Below are 21,823 nucleotides of genomic sequence, written 5' to 3' on the forward strand. Positions count from 1 at the left end.
TGGAACTGGCTGTACTCATAGCAGCTGGGGGCAGTGGGAGGGAACCCAGAAGTCCTGCCCAGCTCAGAATTAATCTCAGGAGCTCCCTGAGGGGCTGCAGCACCCACATGCCCAGCCTTGCCCTGCCCCTTCCCTCCAGTGCTGGATCGTTCAGGGAGGGGCAGGTACACAGTATCAGGGGAAAGGGGCCAGGCTGGGTCGCAACAGGTCCTCACCAGTCATGGCATGATGGACCAGAGGGCTCCTCGCACACAGAAAGGGCAGGGACTGCAGAGGCAGTTGGGGGCTCCCTGCCCTTCCAGAGCAGGGAAAGAACCCAAACATCCTGACCTCACTTCTATTTACTCTGTACATGTCTCATCACCCCCCATGCCTCAATTTCCCCCTTTATGAGAGACCCTGAATGGCCATGTCATGTTGGGGCCTGGCTGTGGTGGGGACAGGAGGATGATGGACCAAGGCTCCTCACCCTGTAACAGCCACTCTGAGCACCAAGGACCCTCCACAGGCCAGAGCCCCCCTGGCTAAGCCCACATTCAGCCTGCAACCACCCTCCACCCACCCAATCCCCCCCAGTTTGTGCTGGTGCCCCAATGCTACCATCCCAGTGAGGGGCCCAGCCAGGTCAAGCTGGATCCTACACCCAGCTGCAGCCAGATTCAGGGGCATGAGGCAGAGCCTGGGCCATGCACATAACTCCCCAGCCAGCCCCAGAGCCCAACTCCCTGCCCCCCATGACACAGCCAGCCCTGTCCCTGTCCCCCACTCCACCAGTCTTACCAGGTCCAAGGTCGTCCTCCACTACCCCATTCCCAGGCTGGTGTCCAACTGCAGAAGGAAACCAATTTCATTAGGTTCCTGTGAGACCCATGCCAGCTGCCACCTGTGGGCATGGAGCTTGCTGCAACCCCCAGACCTGTAAAAGGGGGGATCAACTCTGTAAGCACTGGAGCCTAACCCCCCACCTCCAGAGTCCCCTGACAGCAGCCAAGGCTCAGTCATTCCCTTGGCCCATTCTTGGAGGACTTTTGGCTGACTCACACTCAGCCCTGATGGCTCCCAGAATGCAGAGCCCTGCCCTAGCTTCTTGGCTGCTGGAACCCAGCTGCTCTGGTTAGCCCAAGGGTTGGAGGGCTGCTGTAGGACCCAGGAGCCCCTGAGGCCCACCGTGACTGTTTCCCAAGCTGGAGAGGCTAACTCTGCCCTGCCTCACAGGGACATGGGGGCACAGGCCAGATTCTCCAGTGATGGGCCCCCACATGGGGAGGGGGCTGGAATGAGAACTGGCGTGTGTGTGTGTGTGTGTGTGTGTGTGTGTGTGTGTGTGTGTGTGTGTGTGTGTGTGTGTGTGTGTGGAGGGGGCGGGGCCAAATGCCTGGGTTCTGTGTGAGTGGTGCCACACAGCAGGTGTGAATGAACCTCCAGCAGCAACTAGTCATGCCCTGAGGACCTGCCGGGCCCGCTCCTGTCTTGCTCCTATTGGTCACAGGCACCCAGAGGCATTAGACACCTGCATATCATTAAGGACCTGGCAGCCAGGGCAATAGTCCAGTGGAAGCCTGGTAGGCCTCTCCCCCTGTAGCCAAGATCTCCCTGCCCCTGCACCCATCTCCCTCCAAGCTGCTGAATCAGACCATGCCTCAGTTTCCCCATGTGCAAACCAGAGCCCAATACTTCAGTTTGCTGGGGAAAGGAGACAGATCCAGGGACACCTGGGGACCAAGCAGCTACCCCTCACATCTGACCCCCAGTCCCTGTCCCCCCAGCCCTGATGGTGCCCCTCACTCCTGACCCATAGCTCCTTGCCTCCCAAGCCCTGTTGGTGCCCCTCACTCCCTATCTGCAGACCCCTGCCCTCCCAGCCCTGCTGGTGACCCTCACTTCTGACCTGCAGCCCCATGCTCACTCCAGCACTGCCAGTGCCCCTCACTCCCAGCCCTCAGTGCAGCCCCCTGCCAGCTCAGACCTGCTGGGCTGGTGAGATTGGCAGGCAAGGTTCCTGAGATGAGGATGGATTGGGGAGTGGAAGGAAGCTCTAACCCACCAGAACTCACTGCTCTCAGAGCTGTGAGAGGACCTAGGCATCTGGGCTCCAAGCTCCTCATTGCTGTAACCCACTCCTTCCACTGAGGCACTGCTCAGCACCCCCTTGCTGCCGATGGAGAGGCTGGTGTCCCCTCCCTTCAAGTACATCCCTCTCCCCCCTGTGGTGCCCAGTAGGCAGCCAGCTAAGGGGGGCAGCTGTGCCAGGTGCCAGGGCCTGCCCCACCTCTGAGGGGAATGCAGGAGGAAGCCCACCCCACACCCTGTCCCACCCTAGTGCCCTCGGCTCCTCTCTGGCATCTGAGGAATCCTGGGGCTGCCTGGCATTGCGTAGGCTGGGAGTAGGAAGGGAAACGCTCCGGGTATCAAGGGAGCCAGAAACAGAACCCAAGAGTCTGGGCTGCCAGGCCTCCCGAGCCTCCATGTTCTCCAAGCCTTAGCAGACACCAGTTCCCTCCCTAAGCTGCAGGTAGAACCCAGGCTTTACCTAGTAGCTCCCACTGCTCTCCCAGAGCAGGAACCAGGCATCTGGGCTCCCAGCAGTCCATCAGTCTAATCCACCAGCCCCCCATTCCCCTCCCACAGCTGGGATAGAACCCAGGAGTCAAGGGCTCCCTCCCCAAAGTGCTAATCTGCTGCTTGTCTCCCCAGCAAAGGGGTCTAATTGGGGTAATTAACAAAGAGTGGAATCGGTTGGTGGGAGAGGGGGGTGCTGTTACCATGGCACAGATCAATCCAGCAACCAGTGGCACCCCCCACCCCCTGCAAGTCTGTCTGTCACTGTCCCTCTGTCAGACAGCCGGTTCCATCTTGCTGACAGCTGGGTTGGGGGGGGGGGGTGCAGCTGCCAGCTCCACGTGCCAGCCCCCCCTCACACACAGTGCCCCCTCCTCTTCTACCGCAAATGGCCTGCCAGGTGCTGGTGCCAATGAACATCTGTGGCCCCCTCCCCCCACATGCCAGGAGAGATGGGGGAGGGGTTGTACCAGGCCTTCCTGGCCCCACCCCCAGGGCCCTGGCTCTTGTGGGTTCTGTAGGGCTTGGCACAAGGGTACTGTGTGGTGGGGAGGTCCAGATGCCTGTATTGGATCCCTACCTCTGGGAGGCGAGTGAGGTCTGGCGAGGAGATTATAACAGCGAGGAGCCCAGATGCCTGGGTTCTACACCCAGCTCTGAAAGGGGACCTGAGAGAGAACCCAGGCATCCCAGTTACCACCCCCCATCAGGGCAGCACAAGGGCACTGGGGTGGGAGGCATGGAGTTGCTGGGGGAGAGGGTGTTCAGACCTCCTCTGCTGGGACTAGAACCTGGGAGGGCATGAGGGATGCGGGGGGGCAGGCAGACTTGGGGGGGGGCTCTCCTGGCTGCTGTGAGTCACAGGCTCCTCAGGCCTTTGAAAGGGGCTAAAAATACCTCCGCGAAGGCCCAAAATAGCTGCCTTTTCTCCCCAGCTTCCTGTCCTCCAGCACTGATGGGGCTTAAAATAGAGGATGACTTCATCCCCTGCTGGAGGGTGGCTGCCTCTGGGGTGGAGCACATGGTGGGGTCAGGGGAGACAGTTAGAAGGGAACCCCTCAGTGCAGGGCTGAGGCTGTGGCTGGGGTGGGGCCTGTTAGGGGCTGGTGTGAAGGGAACCCTTTGCCTGGTGCTGGAATGCAGCTGGCTCTGGGGTGGACATCAGGGGCTACATACAACAATGCTCCTTTGTCACTCCTGGGATGTGGCTGCCTCCGGAGTGGGACACTGTGGTTGGGTATAACAGGACCCCTCACCCAGCCTGGGGTGCGGCTGGCTCTGTGGTGTTCAGGTACTTACCAGGCTGACATGTCCATAGCGGCCCCTTGAAGCCACTGAAAGTGGGGTGGGGGCTAGGGGAGCCAGGGCCTGCTGTGTCCTGACTGGAAAGAAAAACAGGAGATCATGATGGGGGTGTGGAAAATGGAGACGCAAAAGGCCCTCAGAGCAACCTCCCCACCCCCCACAGTGCAGCACAAACTCAGGCCATAGCCTTGGTGCTTGCCCTGGGAAAGCAGTGGGCTCTAGTCTTGCTGGAGGATAAGTCCTTAAGCCCCCTCAGCCTCTCAGCTGGGGATACATGGGGAAACTAAGGCACAAGGAAAGGGAGGAATGTGGATGAGGTCACGGGCGGGGGGGGGGGGTGTGGTATAGGTAGCAAGAGACTCCAGGCATTCTGGCTCCCAGCCTCCCCTGCCCTAACCTATTGGAGCCCACTCCCCTTGCAAAGCCCCAGAGAGATCCCAGGTGTCCGGACTCCCAGCCACCCAGTCTCTAATCCATTAGACCTCACTGCCCTCCCAGTGGCAGGGAAAGAACCCAGGCATGCCAGCTCCCAGGCCCCCCTGGCCCCACCCCCTGCTCCTCCCTCTTAGCAGGACCCCCTTCCCTCCTGGTCTGGTGCCAGGCCAGGCCAGGCTCCCCCTCCCCACCACTGCAGTCAGCATCAGGATGGGGGGGCACTGGCACCAGGGCCTGGCAGCATTTCCCCGCCAGGCCAAGCTGGATCAGTGCCACCAGCCCAGACCCACTAGACGTGACCCCCCCCCCCACCCTGTTCCCAGACATCCCCTCCCCTGCCAGGGGCTGGCACAGGCTTCAATGTGGAGGCTGTGCCAGCCGGGGGGGCATGCCAGCCTGTGCCAGGGTATCTGGGGAGGGTAGGGGGGCTTCCCTCCCTCAGCATGGTGGGCGTATGGGGGGGGGCTTTGCCCTTGTCGGTGCCTTGCATCTCTGAGCGCCCCGCGGGCGTAACCATGGCACCCCCTTGGCACACGCTGCCCGCGCGAGACGGAGCCGCCGTTGCCATGACGCCTCCTCAATTGGGCCTTTGTTCCCAGGCCAGCACCCCCCAACCCGCCCCAGACCCTCCTGCCGCAGCTGGGGGTGGGGGGAACTGCCTGACAGACGGGATGGCGGGGATCCCCCTCCCACTACCCATGGCCCATGGGAGCAAATGCAGACCCCCCCCCCTTCCTGCCTGGGACCCACTGGGGGCCCTGCTGTCCCCCAGCCCCCACACAGTGCCCTCCAGGGAAGATGAGGCTGGGGCTGGAGCCACAAGGAGAAATCCCCCCTGCACCCCAGAGCACAGTGCCTGCTGCTAGGCCTACATGGGGGTGAATGGGGGCAGCAGGGGTCACCATGCTGTGGGGAGCAGCAGGGGGGTCAGCTGCCGCCAAGCAGCTGCTCTGGTCATGAAAGCTTCAGGGGGTCCCAGCCTGTACCCACAGGTCCTGGCCTAAAGGCCTCAGCTCACCACCAGCCTCCTCATGTCAAAGCCCCTCCCAGGGGTGGGGAGAAAGGAAAATTCATGGCCCTAGACCCATTTTCCAGGTGGGGGAACTGAGGTGCGGGCCCCAGTATGCAGGGGTCCATCCTGAGGTAACTCTGAGCACACTGGTCCTGAAACAGGAGTGGCCGCCAATCCCACATCCCCCCACCCTTCAGGCAGGGGGGTCCTGCCAAGTATCCCCATTCCTCCTGCCCTAGCGGCCCCCCTTCCCCCACCACAGCAAGTGATGTCTCCCAAGGCTGTGAACTCATTTGCACCCCTGGGCTCCTCCTGAGCAATGCCACCCCCCAGTGGCACTGACTGGAGCAGCCGCAGGAGGGGGTAATTCCCCCAGGACTCACCAGTGTTGTGGAAGGGACTGGTGGGGCTGGCTGGGGGCTGTGGGGGCCAGGCTGGGGGGCCGGGCACAGGAAGCCGGAGCACGGCTGTTTTTCCTGGCAGCACCGGGGCCCTGGGACGGCTGCATGCAACGCATGGAATAGATCCATGGTGGGAGGGCTGCCAAGGTGACCATCTGCTCCAGCCCCCAGCACCCCCCATGGGGCTGCTCTCCCAGCCACCTCCCCCCCCCATGTGCCTGCATGTGCAGGCGTGTGCATGTGCAAGACCAGGCTCCACGCACACAGGATCTTTGGCCCTGGTGGGGGTAGGGAGGGGGTCCAGAGCTCTGGATAAGGTATGTATCATGGGGAGGGGAAACTGATTAGAAGGGCTGGGCAGAGTGGGAGATTAGTGCCCAGGGGGGTCTCCAAGAACTCTGCCAACCCCAAGAAAATAGAGAACCCAGGTGTCCCGGCTCCCAGTCTAACTAGGCTCCAGTCACTTGCCCTCACTGACATCCTGGAGTTGGGACTAGAACCCAGAAGTCCCGGTTTCCAGTTCTAGCATGAGCGCGCATGCGCGCACACATGCACATGCACGCACGCACACACACACACACACACTTCCCCCCCCCTGGCGCTTCTAATCTGCTAGACTCCACTTCTCTCTCAGGCACAGGGAATCCTGCCCCCTTCCTGATCCATTGCTCACCATCCATGCTCTGCTCTGGGCTGGTGAAGGAACCCAGGAGTCCTGGCTCCCAGACCCCTTCCTCTAATTTATTAGATCCCCCTCCCTCCCAAAGCTGGGGACTCTGAGTTCCCAGCCCCCCCTGCTCTAACATCGCTGACCCCCCTCCCCTGCCAGGCTGGGGAGAGAACCCCACCCTGTTCTCAAAGGTGGGACAGAACTCAGGCATCCTGGCTCCCATACCTCTTGCTCCCAGCCTGCCCTGCTCACATGCGCGCACACACACTTGGGCATGGTTAGGAGCTCAGATACTAATTTTAATTGTCTCCTAACAAGCTCAGGGAACCTCTGGCTTCCTCTGCCCTCACTTACCTTCTACCTTGGTTGGGTGCCAGCAGGAGGCACCTCCCGCTTGAAAGCCTTAAAGTGCCTGCACCACAGTTTGGGCACTTTCTAGAAACTGAGGCAGGACTCCTGGTTCGCCCAGGCCACCCCATTCAAGCCTGGCAGGGTGGAGGCCTGGGCTCTGGACAGGTATGAGACTCCTCTTCTCACCCTGCCATCCCCAGGGTGCCAGCCTCCATCTCTGTATGCGGAAACTGAGGCACAGGCAGGAGAAACCACATACTCAGGTCCTGAGGCTGAGCCAGGGGTCGAACTCAGGCATCCGAGTCCTCTGTGGCACAAGCCTCTGTGAAGAACAGGGGCCTCCTCCCACCCCCCCCCCCCCGTCTCTCCATGTGCACACATCTGTAGCATGTGCTGTCTGCCCAGGGGCACAGGCATGAGCTCACACCCCCAGACTGGTGCCATGCATGTGCCTGTAGCACATTTATGTCCACACAGCACCTGTCCCCATGCATGTGCCCCTTCCCCCACCTGCCCACACAGCCCCCAGCACATGTGCAAGTCTTCAGCCTGGCCCCATGCCTCCCGCTGCCCAGTGAAGGCAGGGAGGGAACCCCCCACACTCCCCCAGGCGCCTCCAGATGGTGGGAGTGAGCAGAGCCGGCTGTGTTTGTGCGACAAGTCTCCGCACCGGCAGATGTGCCAGGGCGGCAGATTGCGGCCGCAGATGCGGGAGGCTGGAGTGGCACCGGGGACCTGCAGGGAGGGGGGTGCCCACACCCGCATGCGGGCTTACACAGACACACACACAAGCACACAGACGCATGTATGCACACAGACATACCCACATGTCTGCACATACGAACATATAAGTGGATGCACCTACAAGCAGGCACACAGATGCACACATGCATGGAGACATACATACATGCCTGGACACAGATTATACATGCATGCACACACAGAGAAACATGTACACAGATGAACACATGCACATGTACACATGCAAATATGCACACAAGCACACATCAAACCCACATTTGCACACACACACATGCAGCCAGGCACACAGATGCACACACAGGTGAACGCTTGCATAAATACACACACACACAGACATACAAGCATGCATGGACACACACCCCTCCTCCCCAGCAGAGATGGTGCCCCATCATGCCAGGCACAGCTCATAGATTCATAGATTCATAGATGTTAGGGTCGGAAGGGACCTCAATAGATCATCAAGTCCGACCCCCTGCATAAGCAGGAAAGAGTGCTGGGTCTAGATGACCCCAGCTAGATACTCGTCTAACCTCCTCTTGAAGACCCCCAGGGTAGGGGAGAGCACCACCTCCCTTGGGAGCCCATTCCAGACCTTGGCCACTCGAACTGTGAAGAAGTTCTTCCTAATGTCCAGTCTAAATCTGCTCTCTGCTAGCTTGTGGCCATTGTTTCTTGTAACCTCCGGGCGCGCCTTGGTGAATAAATCCTCACCAATTCCCTTCTGTGCCCCCGTGATGAACTTATAGGCAGCCACAAGGTCGCCTCTCAACCTTCTCTTGCGGAGGCTGAAAAGGTCCAGTTTCTCTAGTCTCTCCTCATAGGGCTTGGTCTGCAGGCCCTTGACCATACGAGTTGCCCTTCTCTGGACCCTCTCCAGGTTATCCGCATCCTTCTTGAAGTGTGGCGCCCAGAATTGCACGCAGTACTCCAACTGCGGTCTGACCAGCGCCCTATAGAGGGGAAGTATCACCTCCTTGGACCTATTCATCATGCATCTGCTGATGCACGATAAAGTGCCATTGGCTTATCTGATGGCTTCGTCACACTGCCGGCTCATGTTCATCTTGGAGTCCACTAGGACTCCAAGATCCCTTTCCACCTCTGTGCCACCCAGCAGGTCATTCCCTAGGCTGTAGGTGTGCTGGACATTTTTCCTCCCTAAGTGCAGCACTTTGCATTTCTCCTTGTTGAACTGCATCCTGTTGTTTTCTGCCCACTTGTGCAACCTATCCAGGTCTGCCTGCAGCTGTTCCCTGCCCTCCGGCGTGTCCACTTCTCCCCATAGCTTTGTGTCATCTGCAAACTTGGACAGAGTACATTTGACTCCCTCGTCCAAGTCACTGATGAAGACATTAAAGAGTATCGGTCCAAGGACCGAACCCTGCGGGACCCCACTGCCCACACCTTTCCAGGTCGAGACCGACCCATCTACCACGACTCTTTGGGTGCGACCCTCTAGCCAATTTGCCACCCACCGGACTGTGCAGTCATCCACATCACAGCCTCTTAACTTGTTCACCAGTATGGGGTGGGATACCGTATCGAAGGCCTTCCTGAAGTCTAAGTATACGACATCCACCCCTCCTCCTGTGTCCAGGCGTTTCGTAACCTTGTCATAGAAAGAGACTAGGTTGGTCAGGCACGATCTGCCCGCCACAAACCCATGCTGGTTTCCCCTCAGCATAATTTGCCCTGCCGGGCTCTCACAAATGTGAGCCTTGATAATTTTTTCAAAGACTTTACCAAGGATGGAGGTGAGACTGACCGGCCTATAGTTGCCCGGGTCTTCCTTCCTCCCCTTTTTGAAAATGGGGACCACGTTAGCCCTTTTCCAGTCTTCTGGGACTTGGCCAGTGCGCCACGAGCGTTCGAATATTCCCGCCAGTGGCTCTGCAATGATGTCGGCCAGTGCCTTCAGCACCCTTGGATGGAGCCCATCCGGGCCTGCCGACTTAAAGGCATCCAGTTCTTCCAAGTGACTCTGCACCGTCTCAGGATCTACGTATGGAAGTCTGGCGTCTTGCTGCTGCCTCTCTACAACCCCAGTGAGAGACTTGTCGTGCCCCTCACTTAGGAACACTGAGGCAAAGAACTCGTTGAGGAGTTCAGCCTTGTCCCCCCTATCTGTCACCAATTGTTTCTGCCCAATTGTTTTGTGTCCTTTACTTGGGATGCCATCCTCAGCTCCATGGTAGCTTTGGCCCGTCTAACTGCCTCCCTACAAGCACGAGCAGAGGAGGTATATTCATCTTTAGTGATCTCACCCTGTTTCCACTTTTTATATGCTGCCCTTTTGGCCCTTAGGCTGCCCTGGATTTCTCTGGTCAGCCATGGAAGCCTCCTGGCCCCTTTCCCTCTTTTGCCTCGCTCGGGGATCGTCTTGCTTTGTGCCCGAAGGATCGTTTCCTTTAGGCACAGCCACCCTTCTTGGGCTCCCATCCCATCAAAACTCCTACTCTGCAGTGCTTCCTTGACTAATCGCCTGAGTGCATTGAGATCAGCTTTCCTAAAGTCTAGCACTTTCACCCTGCTAGTTACCTTACCCACTCGCCGTCTTATGTTGAATTCTATTATAAGGTGATCACTGTCTCCCAAATGGCTACCGATCTGGAGGTCCCCTATCATGTCATCCCCTGTTGCCAATACCAGGTCCAGTATGGCATTCCCCCTAGTGGGACCATGCACTTCCTGTGTCAGGTGGAGGTCCTGTACACAGGTTAGAAACCTGCTTGAGCGATGGGACCTTGCTGTCTGCGTCTCCCAGCAGATGTCTGGGTAGTTTAGGTCCCCCATGACTACCGCCTCTTTAGCTTTTATGGTCTCCGAGAGTTGCCTCAGGAGCCCCGCATCTATTTCTTCCCCTTGGTGTGGGGGTCTGCAGCAGACCCCTACCACCAAATCCCTTTCTCCTTGCCCCCCATGTAGCCTAACCCACAATCCTTCTACTTCCTCAACCTCAGATTCTGTCTTGATGAGGGTTGAGGGTTGAGGGCTGGGGTGGTCTGGAGCTCAGACCACCCCAGCCAGGATAAGGGCTCCATTGCTGACAGGCCTGGGGGAAAACCAAAATGACTCTTTGCTCCCTTGAGCATGGAGCAGCCTCATGGCCCCTGGGGTTCCAGAACCTCCTCCTTGTTCCCCCCAATGCCCCCTCCCCCATGTCCAGCCTGACCTCTCACACATGTGGCACTGGGACATACACACATGTGCCAGAGCACCATGGCCAAGCCCAGTGTCACTCCTGGGCTGGAATAATCAGGACCCAGAACCCAGCTGGTCTGGCCTAGGTCATCCCCAGACCTAAACACATCTCCCAGCCCTCCCAGGATCTAAGCAATCAGCTCCCAGCCTGACGCTCCCACACCGGCTGCCGGCTCAGAACCAGTCCCCCCCCCCCAAGCCCTGGCCCTTTCAAAGCAGTGCCAAGGTGATGCCAAGACATGCCTGCAGGTTGGTGGCACTGGGGAATGGGCCTTGGCACTTTAAGGAGGGGGAAAAAACTTGGCTAAACTGGAGGCAGCAAACAGAGGAGGAGGAGGAGGCGGAAGCTAGGAGGGGGGTGCGGCGCCAGGCGCAGGCGGCCACAATTTATGGAGTGCGAGCTGAGCTGGGCTGGGCGGAGCGGGCGAGGGGCCGGGGCTGGGAGTCGCAGGCTGCAGAGGCACCCAGAGAGCTCAGATACTTCAGCCCTAGCCAAACAGGAGGTAGGGTGATGCCACTGGTGCCCCCCAGATAGTCTCTCCCACAATGTGCCATGAGGGGTGTGATGGAGTCCTAGCTAGTGTGGAGCCCTGCGGCTGGAGCAGGGAGCAATGGGGGCTGAGAAGGGATCCCAGCTGTGACCTGTTAGCCCCCCTAGCATTTGCAGACAGACAGATGAGGGACAGAGTCACCAAGACAGTGGCAGCACCAGATCACCCAGCATCACTCCCATCCCAGGGCAGGGATTAGAACTCAGGCATCTAGGCTCCCAGCACACCCTGCTCTAACTCACAAGCCATTCATTCCCTTCCCAGAGCAGGGACAGAACCCAGGCATCCAGGTTCCCACCCATCCCCATTCTAAGATCCCTCAGTATCCACTCCCCTCCCAAAGCTGAAGAGAACCCAGGTGTCCAGGCTCCTGGCCCCCTGCACTCCCCACTAGGCACAGCCTCCCTCAGGAAGCCCTGCCCCTGGGGTAGAGAAGCCTTGAGGTGCCTCTAGTTTGGGGCATGTCCCACAGCAGGGCACCACCTGGCCATGCCAGCATCCGGTCCAGCCCCTCCTCCCCATCCCTTGGCAGTGCCCGGCCACTGCACAAGGTCTGTAAGCCCTGGAGAAAAGAGCAAAATCCCTGGTGTGACAGGGAACCCAGATGCCTGGGTTCTCTCATGACTCTGGGAAGGGAATGGAGTGTAGTAGGCCAACGCAGGGCAGGGCTAAGTGCCCAGACGCCAGGATTCTGTCCTCAGCTCTGAGAAGGAAGTGGGGTCCAGTGGGTGTGCTGGGAGCCCAGATGCCTAGGCTCTTCCTGACCAAAAGAACTCCTGGTCCCTGGGATGACTGGGGGGGGTGGGGGGAAGAGCAGAGCACCCCCTGGCGCGATGTCTCCCATAGACGCCCCACAGCCTCCTCCCCCTCCCCTTCTGTGTCTTTAATTAAAAGCGGGTTTGGGGCTGGCTGCAGCGCTGAGGCCTGGAACCCATTACAGGGCTAAAGGGGGGGGGGGATTAACCCCTCCTGCCCCAGGACAGCCTGGGGGAGGGGGGGCTAGGGGGGAAGAACCTAGGGCCTGCAAGCTGAGGGCTGTGCTTCACCCACTAGGCACCAGTCCCATCCCAGAGAACCCAGGCATCCAGGCTCCCAGCCCCCACTGCTGTAATGTGCTAGAGCCCCCCACTCCCTTACCAGAGCCAAGAGAACCCAGGCATCCTGGTCCACAGCCCCAGCTCTAACCACTCATCCTCTTTCTCCCATGCGTCAGTGGGCCACACAGCCTCCACTGGGAGGGCAGACGGCAGGTAGGTCCCAGTCTGTGTGTATGGGGTGGGGGGCATTCAAGGCCCTCCCCAGCTGAGCCAGGTGTCCGAACCCTGGGCAGCAAAGGGTTAACAAGCTTTGGCCGGGTGCCGGTGCTGGCTGTGCTGAGGGGGCGACAAGGGAAACCAGCCGGCCCAGCCAAGGGGTTTGTTCTGCTCCACTGGGCTACAGGGAGGGGGGCTTGAGTCTGCTCCAAGCTCAGCCCCTTCTCCCTCCGCAAGCCAAGGGAGAGGCCTGCACTAGGAGAATTACGGTACTGGCCCAACTCAGACCAGGAGACATCGCTCCTTAGTGGCTGCACCCAGAACTGCAGGTCTGTGTGCCCCAGTCCCCATACTGCCAGGGGTGTCTCCTACAGTGCCAGGGAGGGCCAGGGGGCTGTACCTGAGTCCTGCCTCATGTGCTTGTTCATGCCAGCCCGAGCGGGGAAACTGAGGCACCCAGCCAGGGTGGGGCTTGGTGAGGTTTTGGGGGATGATGGTAGACTCCCAGTCCCTCCCAACAGAAGCCAGGGGGCTCCAAGCCCCCACAGCCCAGCATCTGTGACTGTCTGCATGCTGGGGTCCTGAAGTGGTCCAGGATCAAGCCCGCCTCCCCCCCCCCGCCCCGAATCTCTGTGACACAAGAAGAGTAGGTGGGCAGTGGCACATGAGCTGGACCAGGCCAAGGAGCACTGGGATGATGAGAACAAAGCTGGGGGGCAAGGGTCATCCCTGGGTGCTGCCCCCAACTCCACGCAGTAGCCCATCACTCAGCACAGCCCTGCCCCCCACCCCACCCCCAGCTTGGTGGGGGAGCAGCCAGGAAACAGGCCTGAGCTGGGGAAGGAAACAGCCCTGATGCTCCCTGCCCTAGGTAGGGTGGGAGAAGTCTGCAGATGCAGGTCAGAGGGAGGGTGGGGTGGGGAGGCCCTACCACCAGTCAGCCCTGCCAGTGCTCCTCATTCCCAACCCACAGCACCCTGGCCCCCCAGACTTGTTGGTTCTCCTCACTCCTGACCCACAACCCTCTGCCCCACCTTGGCCCTGCTGGTGCCCCTCACTCCCAACCTTCAGCCCCTCCCCCCACCCCCAAAGGTACTGGCCCTCATTCCCGACCTACAGGCCCCTTCCTCCCCATCAAGCGTTGCTGATGCCCCTCACTCCTGACCTGCATCCCCCTAGAACAGCAAGTCTCCACGGCTTGTGCATGAACTGCTGGGCAAGGGCTCCCCCTGGTGTTCAGCTGGGGGTGTGTGCCTGGAGGTGAGTGCAGGGCAGGGCAAGACAGGGCGCCCAGACTGGGAGGTTGGGGAGCGGGGTCTCCACGTCTTGATATCAGGGATTGAGAATCCTGCCTGCCAAACAGCCTGCTGTACACACACTGGACCCAAGTATCCAGGTCACACAGACACTTACACACATGCACACACAGAAGTCCCTGGCATTTCAATCAGTCTCTCTCACTTGTGTGTGTGAATGCACACCACCCTTCCCAGGACCCAGGCATCTGGGTCACTTGGTCACACACAACTATGGCATTTGGGGCTTTCACTTACACACACAGGACCCAGGTGTCTGGATCTCACACACAGACCCAGGAATCTGGGTCACTTGTGCTTGCTCACACACACACACACACACACACACACACACACGACAGAGCTAGGGGATGCTGGGGGGGACTCACAGTGCCAGGGAACTGGGGGGGCTGGGGTCCCCAGCACAGTGGGGCTCAGCTGAGCAGTATCCCTGGCAGTACCCCCCCACACCCCAGCTGATCCAGATGCTAGGCGCGCAGTGCTAATACAGGGCGATGGGGTCACCTTGGCTCCCAGATGCTCACAGCCTGACAGATGGCGCTGGCAGCCCCAGCCCCTGCCAGCGCCAGCCTGGGCCACCTGCCTCCTCCCCTTCCCCCGGCTGTGGTGGGCAGAGTGGGGGCTGGGGGACCCCTTCCCGCCTGGGGGGTTGCTCCCAAAGGGGCCTGGAGGCTGAACAGACGTGTGGGCAGAGGGGAGAGGGAGGGGGCATGGAGGCGGATGGACAGACAGACAGAGCTTCCTAGAGACCACAGCCCAGACCCTGCCTTGGTAACCACAGACCCCCTTTTGCCAGAGGCTGATGTAGCAGAGATGGCTACAGGCTGAGCATCACTCCCAGGCAGTCCCACCAGGATGCCTGCCTGGGTTGTATATGCTACACTAGGACTAGGGAAGGAGAGGTGGGGGGAGGTGCGCTGGGAAACCCAATTCCTTTCCCAGCCACAGGGGTTGCAGAACTGGGTGCCAGGACTCCTATGCTCTCTGCTGCACTGGGGAAGTGGGGACTGGGCGTCTGGCAACAGACGGTTGGATGGACAGATGCAAGACTGGTCACACTGCTCCTCTCCCTCCCATGTTGCAAGGGGTGGGGGGGAGGGAAGAGAGGCTCAGTGTCCAGTCCTAGGGGGGCTCCTCCTGGGCAGAGGCTACTACAGGGAAGGTCCCTTTCTGGACGGCGGGTGAGGCAGGCTGGGCGCTGCAGTGCCAGCTCCTGCCATCTGCTGCCGTGCCAGACTCTGAGAATCCTGCCCAGCTGCTTGCTTGGAGGGGTGAGGGGAGAGCACCATGTGCAGTCACTGCCCCACTTGCACCCTGGGATGGGCACTACACCTGGCACCAGCTGGGTAAGTGGGGCCTTGCCCCCATGGCATCAGGCAGGGACTGGTGTCAGGCTCTGGCCAGCTCTTTACAGGGCAAGGGGTCAGGATTTTCCAACTGCAGCTTCTCTGCAAGCAAGGTTCCCCTAGGGCCTAGACAAATCCAGTCCAGTTGTAAGTGAGGGGTACCTGCAAGGCTGTGGGGGCATGGGGCTGCAGATCAGGAGGGAGGGACACCTGCAAGGCTGGGGGTGGCAAGGGCTGTAGGTCTGGAGTGAGGGGCACCAGCAGGTCTTGGAGGGCAACATAATGGCTGCGGGGCGGGAGTGAGAAGTGCCAGCAGGACAGGCTGTTTGGTCCCTCTGGACCCTGCTGTCTCATGACCAACACACATCCCCACTCCACCCCAGCCCACACTCTGCCTCCTCCATACAGAGAACCCCCCCAGGTGACCCCGTCCAGCTGTCACCTCCCCCCCAGGCAGCAAATGACAGTAGCCGGAGCTGCCAAATTGCTCCACAAGAATGGTGAACGATGGCTGGGGCAGATGGACCAGTTCTGCCCCAGGCAGTGAGCCCCCTTGGCCCCCTGTTTCCACAGCCCTGAGGCTGCTCTGCTCCATGGCCTCCTGACACCATGGGGGAGGAGGAGATGCAGGTGGGAGCTGCAGGCCTGACACCAGGGGCTGACATCAGGTCTGGGCGCAGAGTGATTTGTAGCTGTACTCAGGACACAGCATCCTGGCCAGACCCCTCCATTCCCCCGTAGCCAAATCACTGGTCCCTGCAGCATCCCACATAGAGGCAGCTGTGCCCCCAGGACCCTAGCAGGTTTGGGTCCTGACCCTGGGCTGCAGCGAGGTGGCAGGGGCAGAATCCAGCATAACAGAGCCCCCATTTTGGGCAGGCTCTGGAGCTGCACCAGCCCAGGCCTCAATCTTAGAGCTGTGGGAAGGGATGGGTGCTGGGGATGGGGGGATTCCCCTGCCAGTGCCCCTCACTTGTCACTCCTGACCTGCAGCCCCTGCCCTTCCCATACCCCTCACTTCCAACCAGCCAGGCTGGGACTGTTGGGGCCTGGGGAGGAGGGGACACCATGTGGGATGCGGCTGCCCCATGTCCTGGGGTGGGACCCTGCCTGCTTCAATGCGTGGGCACTGAGGTGCTAGGGAAGGCGTAGGGGTGTCCCCATGTCCCAGCACTGGTGCCAGACCTGACCATCTGTCTCCCCTCCTGTCCAGCCCCTCCCAGCCCTGTGGAGCTGGGGGGTTGGGAATGGAGGAGGCTGCCAGCTCCCTGGGGGCAGTAGAGAATGACAGCCTGGTGTCAGGCCCCCAGAGCCTCTAGATCCATCCTTCCTGGGATGCCCTGGGCCCTCACTGATAAATACCTATGCCCTACAACAGGCCCCATGTGCCCAGCCCACCCCTCTCTGCTCCCAGCCCTCAGCTTCACTTCCTGTCCCAAATGCTCACTGGTCACCTTCCCTTAGCAATCTATGATCTCATGTTTGGGGCGTTGGGGGGGTGGGGGGAGGGGGGGAAGAGGAGGATGCAATGAGGTCTGAGGGAGCAGGAGGGAACCCAGGCATCTGAGAGCCTTCATCCAGCCCCATGGGAAGCTGTGGGTGGCTGTGTGGGGAGCTGCAGTCAGCCTCACCCACTCCCTGCCTCCAAGAGCAGGGCCAAATGGTGATGTGCCTCCACACCTGCCCTTGCCCCAGTGAGGAAGTCCCCCCAGGGAGGAGGCGGTCCTTGCAGGGAGCGGGACCCACCCAGGGAGGGGCCAGGAGCTGCCAGCAGGTCCATATCAATGCTGGGGGCTGAGGTCCTGTTCCATTCCCTCTGCGAGCCCCAGTAGCCCACCCTGCCATCTCCCCTCAATGAGGCTTGCTTTAGGACCCTCAGCAAAGGCCTTGGGGCCTGCACAGCTTGACATGAGTGTGAGGTGGGGGCCAGGCCAGCCAGGGGCAGCCAGGGCCCAAGGAGCCATTGGGGAGGTCAGGGCTTTGCAGGGGGCTATTAGCAGCACTCAGCAGCTTTGGTGTCACTGCCTTGTGGGGTTGGGGGACAAGGTGCTGCTGTAGACCCAGTACCCAGCCCTGCTCCCCCCCGCCCCCGCCTCTGCCAGCTTCCTCAGCCACATATCATGCACCCCGTGTTGCTGACAATTAACAATGAGTCTCCTTTAATCCAAGCTGTGCAGGCAGGGAGGGCACCAGGCTTCCACCTGGCCAGGCACAGGTCTGGGGCTGATCTTTGTGAGGGATTCACAGGGTGGGGAAGTGTACAGAGCAGCAAATAACCCCCAGGAGGGGAGGAGAGGGAATTTGGGAGGAGGAAAGGGAAGGCTTGAGGCCAAATCTGGGCCAGGATCCCCAGATTGACATCTTGACTCTTGGGACAGGTAGAGTTACCATACATCTGCGTTTTCCTGGATGTGTCCTTTTTTTGGGCCCCCTGTGCCGGGTCTGGGCAGGTTTTTAGAATGAGAGAGAGAGAGAGAGAGAGAGAGAGTGTGTGTGTGTGTTTGTGTGTGTGCGCCCGTGCATGAGAGCAGGTGCAATGCAGGAGGGGCTTGTGCAGCAGGGCTGGGGGGCGGTCATGGGTCTGCAGGTTGGGAGTAAGGGGCACCAGCAGGGCTGGGGGGGGGGGGGGGGGGAGGGGGGGGGAGAGAGGCTGCAGGTCCAGAGTGTGGGGCACCAGCAAGGTTGGGGGCTGTGGGTTGGGATTCAGCTGGGGCTGGCAGGGCTGCAGGGGCAGGGGCTTAGGAGTGAAGGGCAGAGGCAGGACACAGGCCTATCATTGCCCCACCAATCATATGCCCCTCCCCCCCTCCTTTCCCCCCTTCCCAGGTGTCCTCTTTTTTGATGCTGGAACTATGGTAACCCTAGCTGGACAGGGACCTCATGCTACTGGACTGTAGAGCTGCCCTCGAACAGGAGGCATGTTTCGAAAGCAGGACCAGGCAGCACCGCACTTCTGCTCTTCTCAGCACAGAGAAGTGGGGGAGCACATTTGAAACAGTCAGATTGAGTGCTGCAGCGGCTGGAGAGGTGGGGGGAGGAGAAGTGATTACTCCTGTGGAATGGATGTAAAAGAAACTCATGAAACTCGAACCATGTTTCTATGGGGGCTTCAGAAGATGTTTGGTGCGTGTGTGGGTGCGCACAGAGGGGAGAGTCACTGTCAGCTCTGCAGCACAGGGAGTCGCCAAAAGACGAGACCTCACTTGGACTGTGAAGTGGAGGCTCTGAGCTGGCAGTGGCAAAATTGTTCTCCTGCAGACCCACCCTGGAGGTGTTGCCACAAGCAGTAGCATGAGAAGCAGTCGTGTTTCATGAGCATTTCAGGTCAGGTGTACGTGGCTGCCAGACAATCCAGAAAATGCCCATTCCAAACAGCCTCTGTACAACATCACCGTACCACGATGTTACATTTAAACATAGCCCCCATAGTATCAACTGCCTGTCAAGATGCCTGCATGTCATTCCAACGCCTTGTTTGACCCCATGCCTTGCTCTGAGATGATGCCGCCTTCTGATGTCATCCTGTCTCTCTCTTGACAGAGCACCACATACGGCAACTTGACTAAGTTCCACAGTTACATCACTCAACAAGCTACGTAGCTGCAGCATCCGCTTGCCCCAGTTCAGTGCTGTGTCCAGACCTGCGGCCAGTAGTTGATGCAACACCACGTCTCTAGGCAACAGCGCGTTTTTCAAGTAAACCTCGCCATTTTGCTTGGCAAGACAACACCCAAGCACATTGATAATTCCCTGTTTCCTACCTCCACTGCTCCTGCAACTATTCCCTCCTCACCTAATGAGTGCATTTCCCTCTTCCCATCTTGAATAACTCCCGAGTCCTACTTCCTGCCTCAATTGGCTGGGTGACTGTGGAGTCATTTCTGTGTTCATCTAGGCACATCTCCAGGCAGAGTTTCACTGGGTGGCATCCACGAGCTCCTTGGCCACAATCAAGTGGCAGTCAGCACTAGCCAGTGTGCCCTGCTTGGTGCCCCCTACTGGAGCACTCTTTATTAACCTTTGGCCCATCATGCCCAACCCTTGCTTCTCATTGGTTGCCCCCAGTACCTTATTATGCACCCATTGGCCTTAGAGAAGTTTACAGCTCTCTTAGTGGGCCTAGACTCACTGTCCTCTACTTATCTAACAAACAGGTCTGCTTCAGTTGAGCCACCATCCCTGTATAACAAATAGGCCTGTCCCAAATTATATGTCCAGGGAAATTTCCAGCACCCACTCCCCCCACACCTCCTAACAAAGTCCTACTTCCCATCTCCACTGACATCCAGCCTTAGGGATAGGCAGGTTTACAAAGTCCCTCAACACCTACCCCTTCTATGTGTGGGGCCCCAGCACGCCCTGTCACAGCCCCCTCTGGACCCTCTCTGGGAAGTGCAGGGCACCCCAGTCCACCCGGAGCCATACCATTTACACTCACCCCATTCAGAGCCCCCAGAAACCTTGTTAACTTCACTCTAGTGCAGGCCAAGGCCAAGAGGGCTAATCTCCCAGGCAAAGGGGGAGACACTTGACTGGTTTACCCCGACCCCCCTTGCCCAATGGGGCAAAAGGGAGGTCGGGGATCCCCTGTAGTCCATTCCTGCACTCTTGTTACCTCAGGTCTCTAGCAAAGTCAGCAGGTGGCTGCTCCAGGACCTCCTCCTCCTCAGGGTCCTTCACACTGGGCTTAGGCCCTACCTGTGGCCTTGTCTTGCCCTGTCTCTCCAAAAGGGAACCTGGTCCAGCACCTTAGAGCCAAGCAGCTTCCCCAGATTCCACCTCTGTCTCCAGGTACACTTCTCTCCCGCCTCAAAAAAGCAACGTCCGGCCTCCCCACCAGCACTTCCGGTGGCCCTCGAGCCTTCCTCAACCCACTTCCGGTCACATGTGACAATCTCCCTCCAAAAGTGCAACTTCCGCCCTATGCCCTTCACTTCTGGTGGCCATGCCTATTCCCCCCTCCTCTCTATTCCCCTCAAGCCCTACTTCCGGTCCTCCTTAGCCAACTTCCAATCTCCCTTAGGCACCTCACACGTTGCTTCCGGTCAGGCAGCTCAGGGGCAGCCCGAGGTGCGAGGTCCCCGATACCGCGCCGTGCCAGATCACGTGACGGTCCAATATGGCGGCGCCCATGGAGCGGGCTTGCTCGTGGCTGCTGCGGGCGGCCACCCCAGCAAGGGGGTACCGCGCTGGGCCGCTGAAGTATAGCCTAGGCGGTGTGTACCAGCCCGACCCCGACGACCCCAGCACGCCCAAGTGGCAGCTGCAGCCTGCTTACAAGGCCAAGATGTTCGGGCGCTATGGCTCCGCCTCGGGCGTGGACCCGGCCCGGCTGTGGCCCAGCCCCGAGCAGCTGCGGGAGATGGAGGCCGAGGAGCGGGAGTGGTACCCGGGGCTGCGCGAGATGGAGGCGGCACTAGACGAAAAGGAGCGCGAGGAGAAGAGGCAGCGGGTGCAGAGGTGGGGGGGGTGATGACCCCTGGGGAAAGGGAGGGACCCCTGCCATACCCCTGCCCTTCTCTACCGAGGACCCCTCTGCTCTGGGCTCCATCTCAACTTGCCTCTCGTCTTTCAGAGCTCACTAGGAAAGAGCCCATTGCCCCTGGTGCTCTATAGTAGAACTGACCCACCCGCATCTCCAACCTAGTGCCCCCCAGAGCCTTCTGCTAGCTGCCCTTCCCCCTTTGCTTTGGTTGCAGGGAGAAGCTGATCAAGGCCAAGATGGCCAAGATGCCACAGCTGATTGCAGAGTGGCAGCAGGAGAAGGCAGCACGCAAGCAGCAGGTGAAGGAGGAGAAGGCACAGCGTGCACGGCTAGTGGCCAAGGCCCATGAGCACTTTGGCAACAAGGTGAATCCCAGCAGCCCCCAATTCCAGGAGCTGGTGCAGGAGCTAGACCGCAAGGAGCGTAAGGAACGCAAGCTCCTGAAGAAGCAGCAGAAAGAGGCAGCGGAGCAGGCAGCAGCTAAAACCCCAGCCCCTGTCTCTGCTGGGGAGGACTTAGCTGCCTAGAGGGGGTGGGGGGCTGGGGAAGAGAGTTGTCATGGAAATCAATTTTGTCCCTGGTTCTTGCTGAGCCTGGAGTGCAGGCAGCTTGAATCTAGGACTAGCTCTTGCTGGTTCCCAGCAGCCTCTGCCCCACTCTGGATGGTGGCTCCTCCTCTTACCTAGCACAGGTACTTCAAAGGATGTGTCTAGACTTAGTGCTATGTATGGGGCTTCCTCATGCTCTGTGGAGATGGTCAGTGGAGCCCCCCACAAAGGGGTGGTGCTGCCCCCTCTTCCCTATGAAGCCAGTACTGCTTGGAGCAGAGTGTTATCCTTGCCCAAACCCCAGTGGCACAGCCCCACCCCCTGCCTCTGTGTTGAAATAAAAGCCTCCCAGGCCTTAGATTCTGTGACTTCCTTTCATCCCAGCAGGAAGAAGGGGAGCACCTGCTTTGTGCTGGTCCTTAATGCTCATTAGTGATCTCTGGGGATATAGTCAGGTGATGAGTTTTCCTTATTCTTTTAGCACTTGATTAACTTCCCCACACCCACCTCCCACAAACCCCTCCTGCAGGGTGGTGCTTTTTCACTGAGTCCTAAACAACAACTCAAGATCAATAAACAGCAGCTGGGTTTTACCCCAAAAGCAGCTGGATTTCATTACCAGGTAAGT

The 21,823-nt window shown here is 59.4% G+C and overlaps 1 protein-coding gene across 1 annotated transcript; it reads left to right on the forward strand.

The window, feature by feature from the left end:
• Positions 1–20,193: 20,193 nt before the first annotated feature.
• GADD45GIP1 (GADD45G interacting protein 1) lies at positions 20,194–21,553 on the forward strand. The gene is made up of 2 exons (XM_006262316.4): positions 20,194–20,622; positions 20,862–21,553. The coding sequence occupies exons 1-2, from the start codon at positions 20,282–20,284 to the stop codon at positions 21,172–21,174; spliced, it is 654 nt and encodes a 217-aa protein (XP_006262378.1). The 5' UTR covers positions 20,194–20,281; the 3' UTR covers positions 21,175–21,553.
• Positions 21,554–21,823: the final 270 nt, after the last annotated feature.

Source organism: Alligator mississippiensis, chromosome 8 (genome assembly GCF_030867095.1).
Source record: "Alligator mississippiensis isolate rAllMis1 chromosome 8, rAllMis1, whole genome shotgun sequence".
NCBI lineage: Eukaryota > Metazoa > Chordata > Crocodylia > Alligatoridae > Alligator > Alligator mississippiensis.

Coding starts and splice junctions, on each gene's coding strand:
- GADD45GIP1 (XM_006262316.4), top strand. CDS start 20,282: ATGGCGGCGCCCATGGAGCGGGCTTGCTCGTGGCTGCTGCGGGCGGCC. Junction 20,623..20,861: donor AAGAGGCAGCGGGTGCAGAG/GTGGGGGGGGTG, acceptor CTTTGGTTGCAG/GGAGAAGCTGATCAAGGCCA.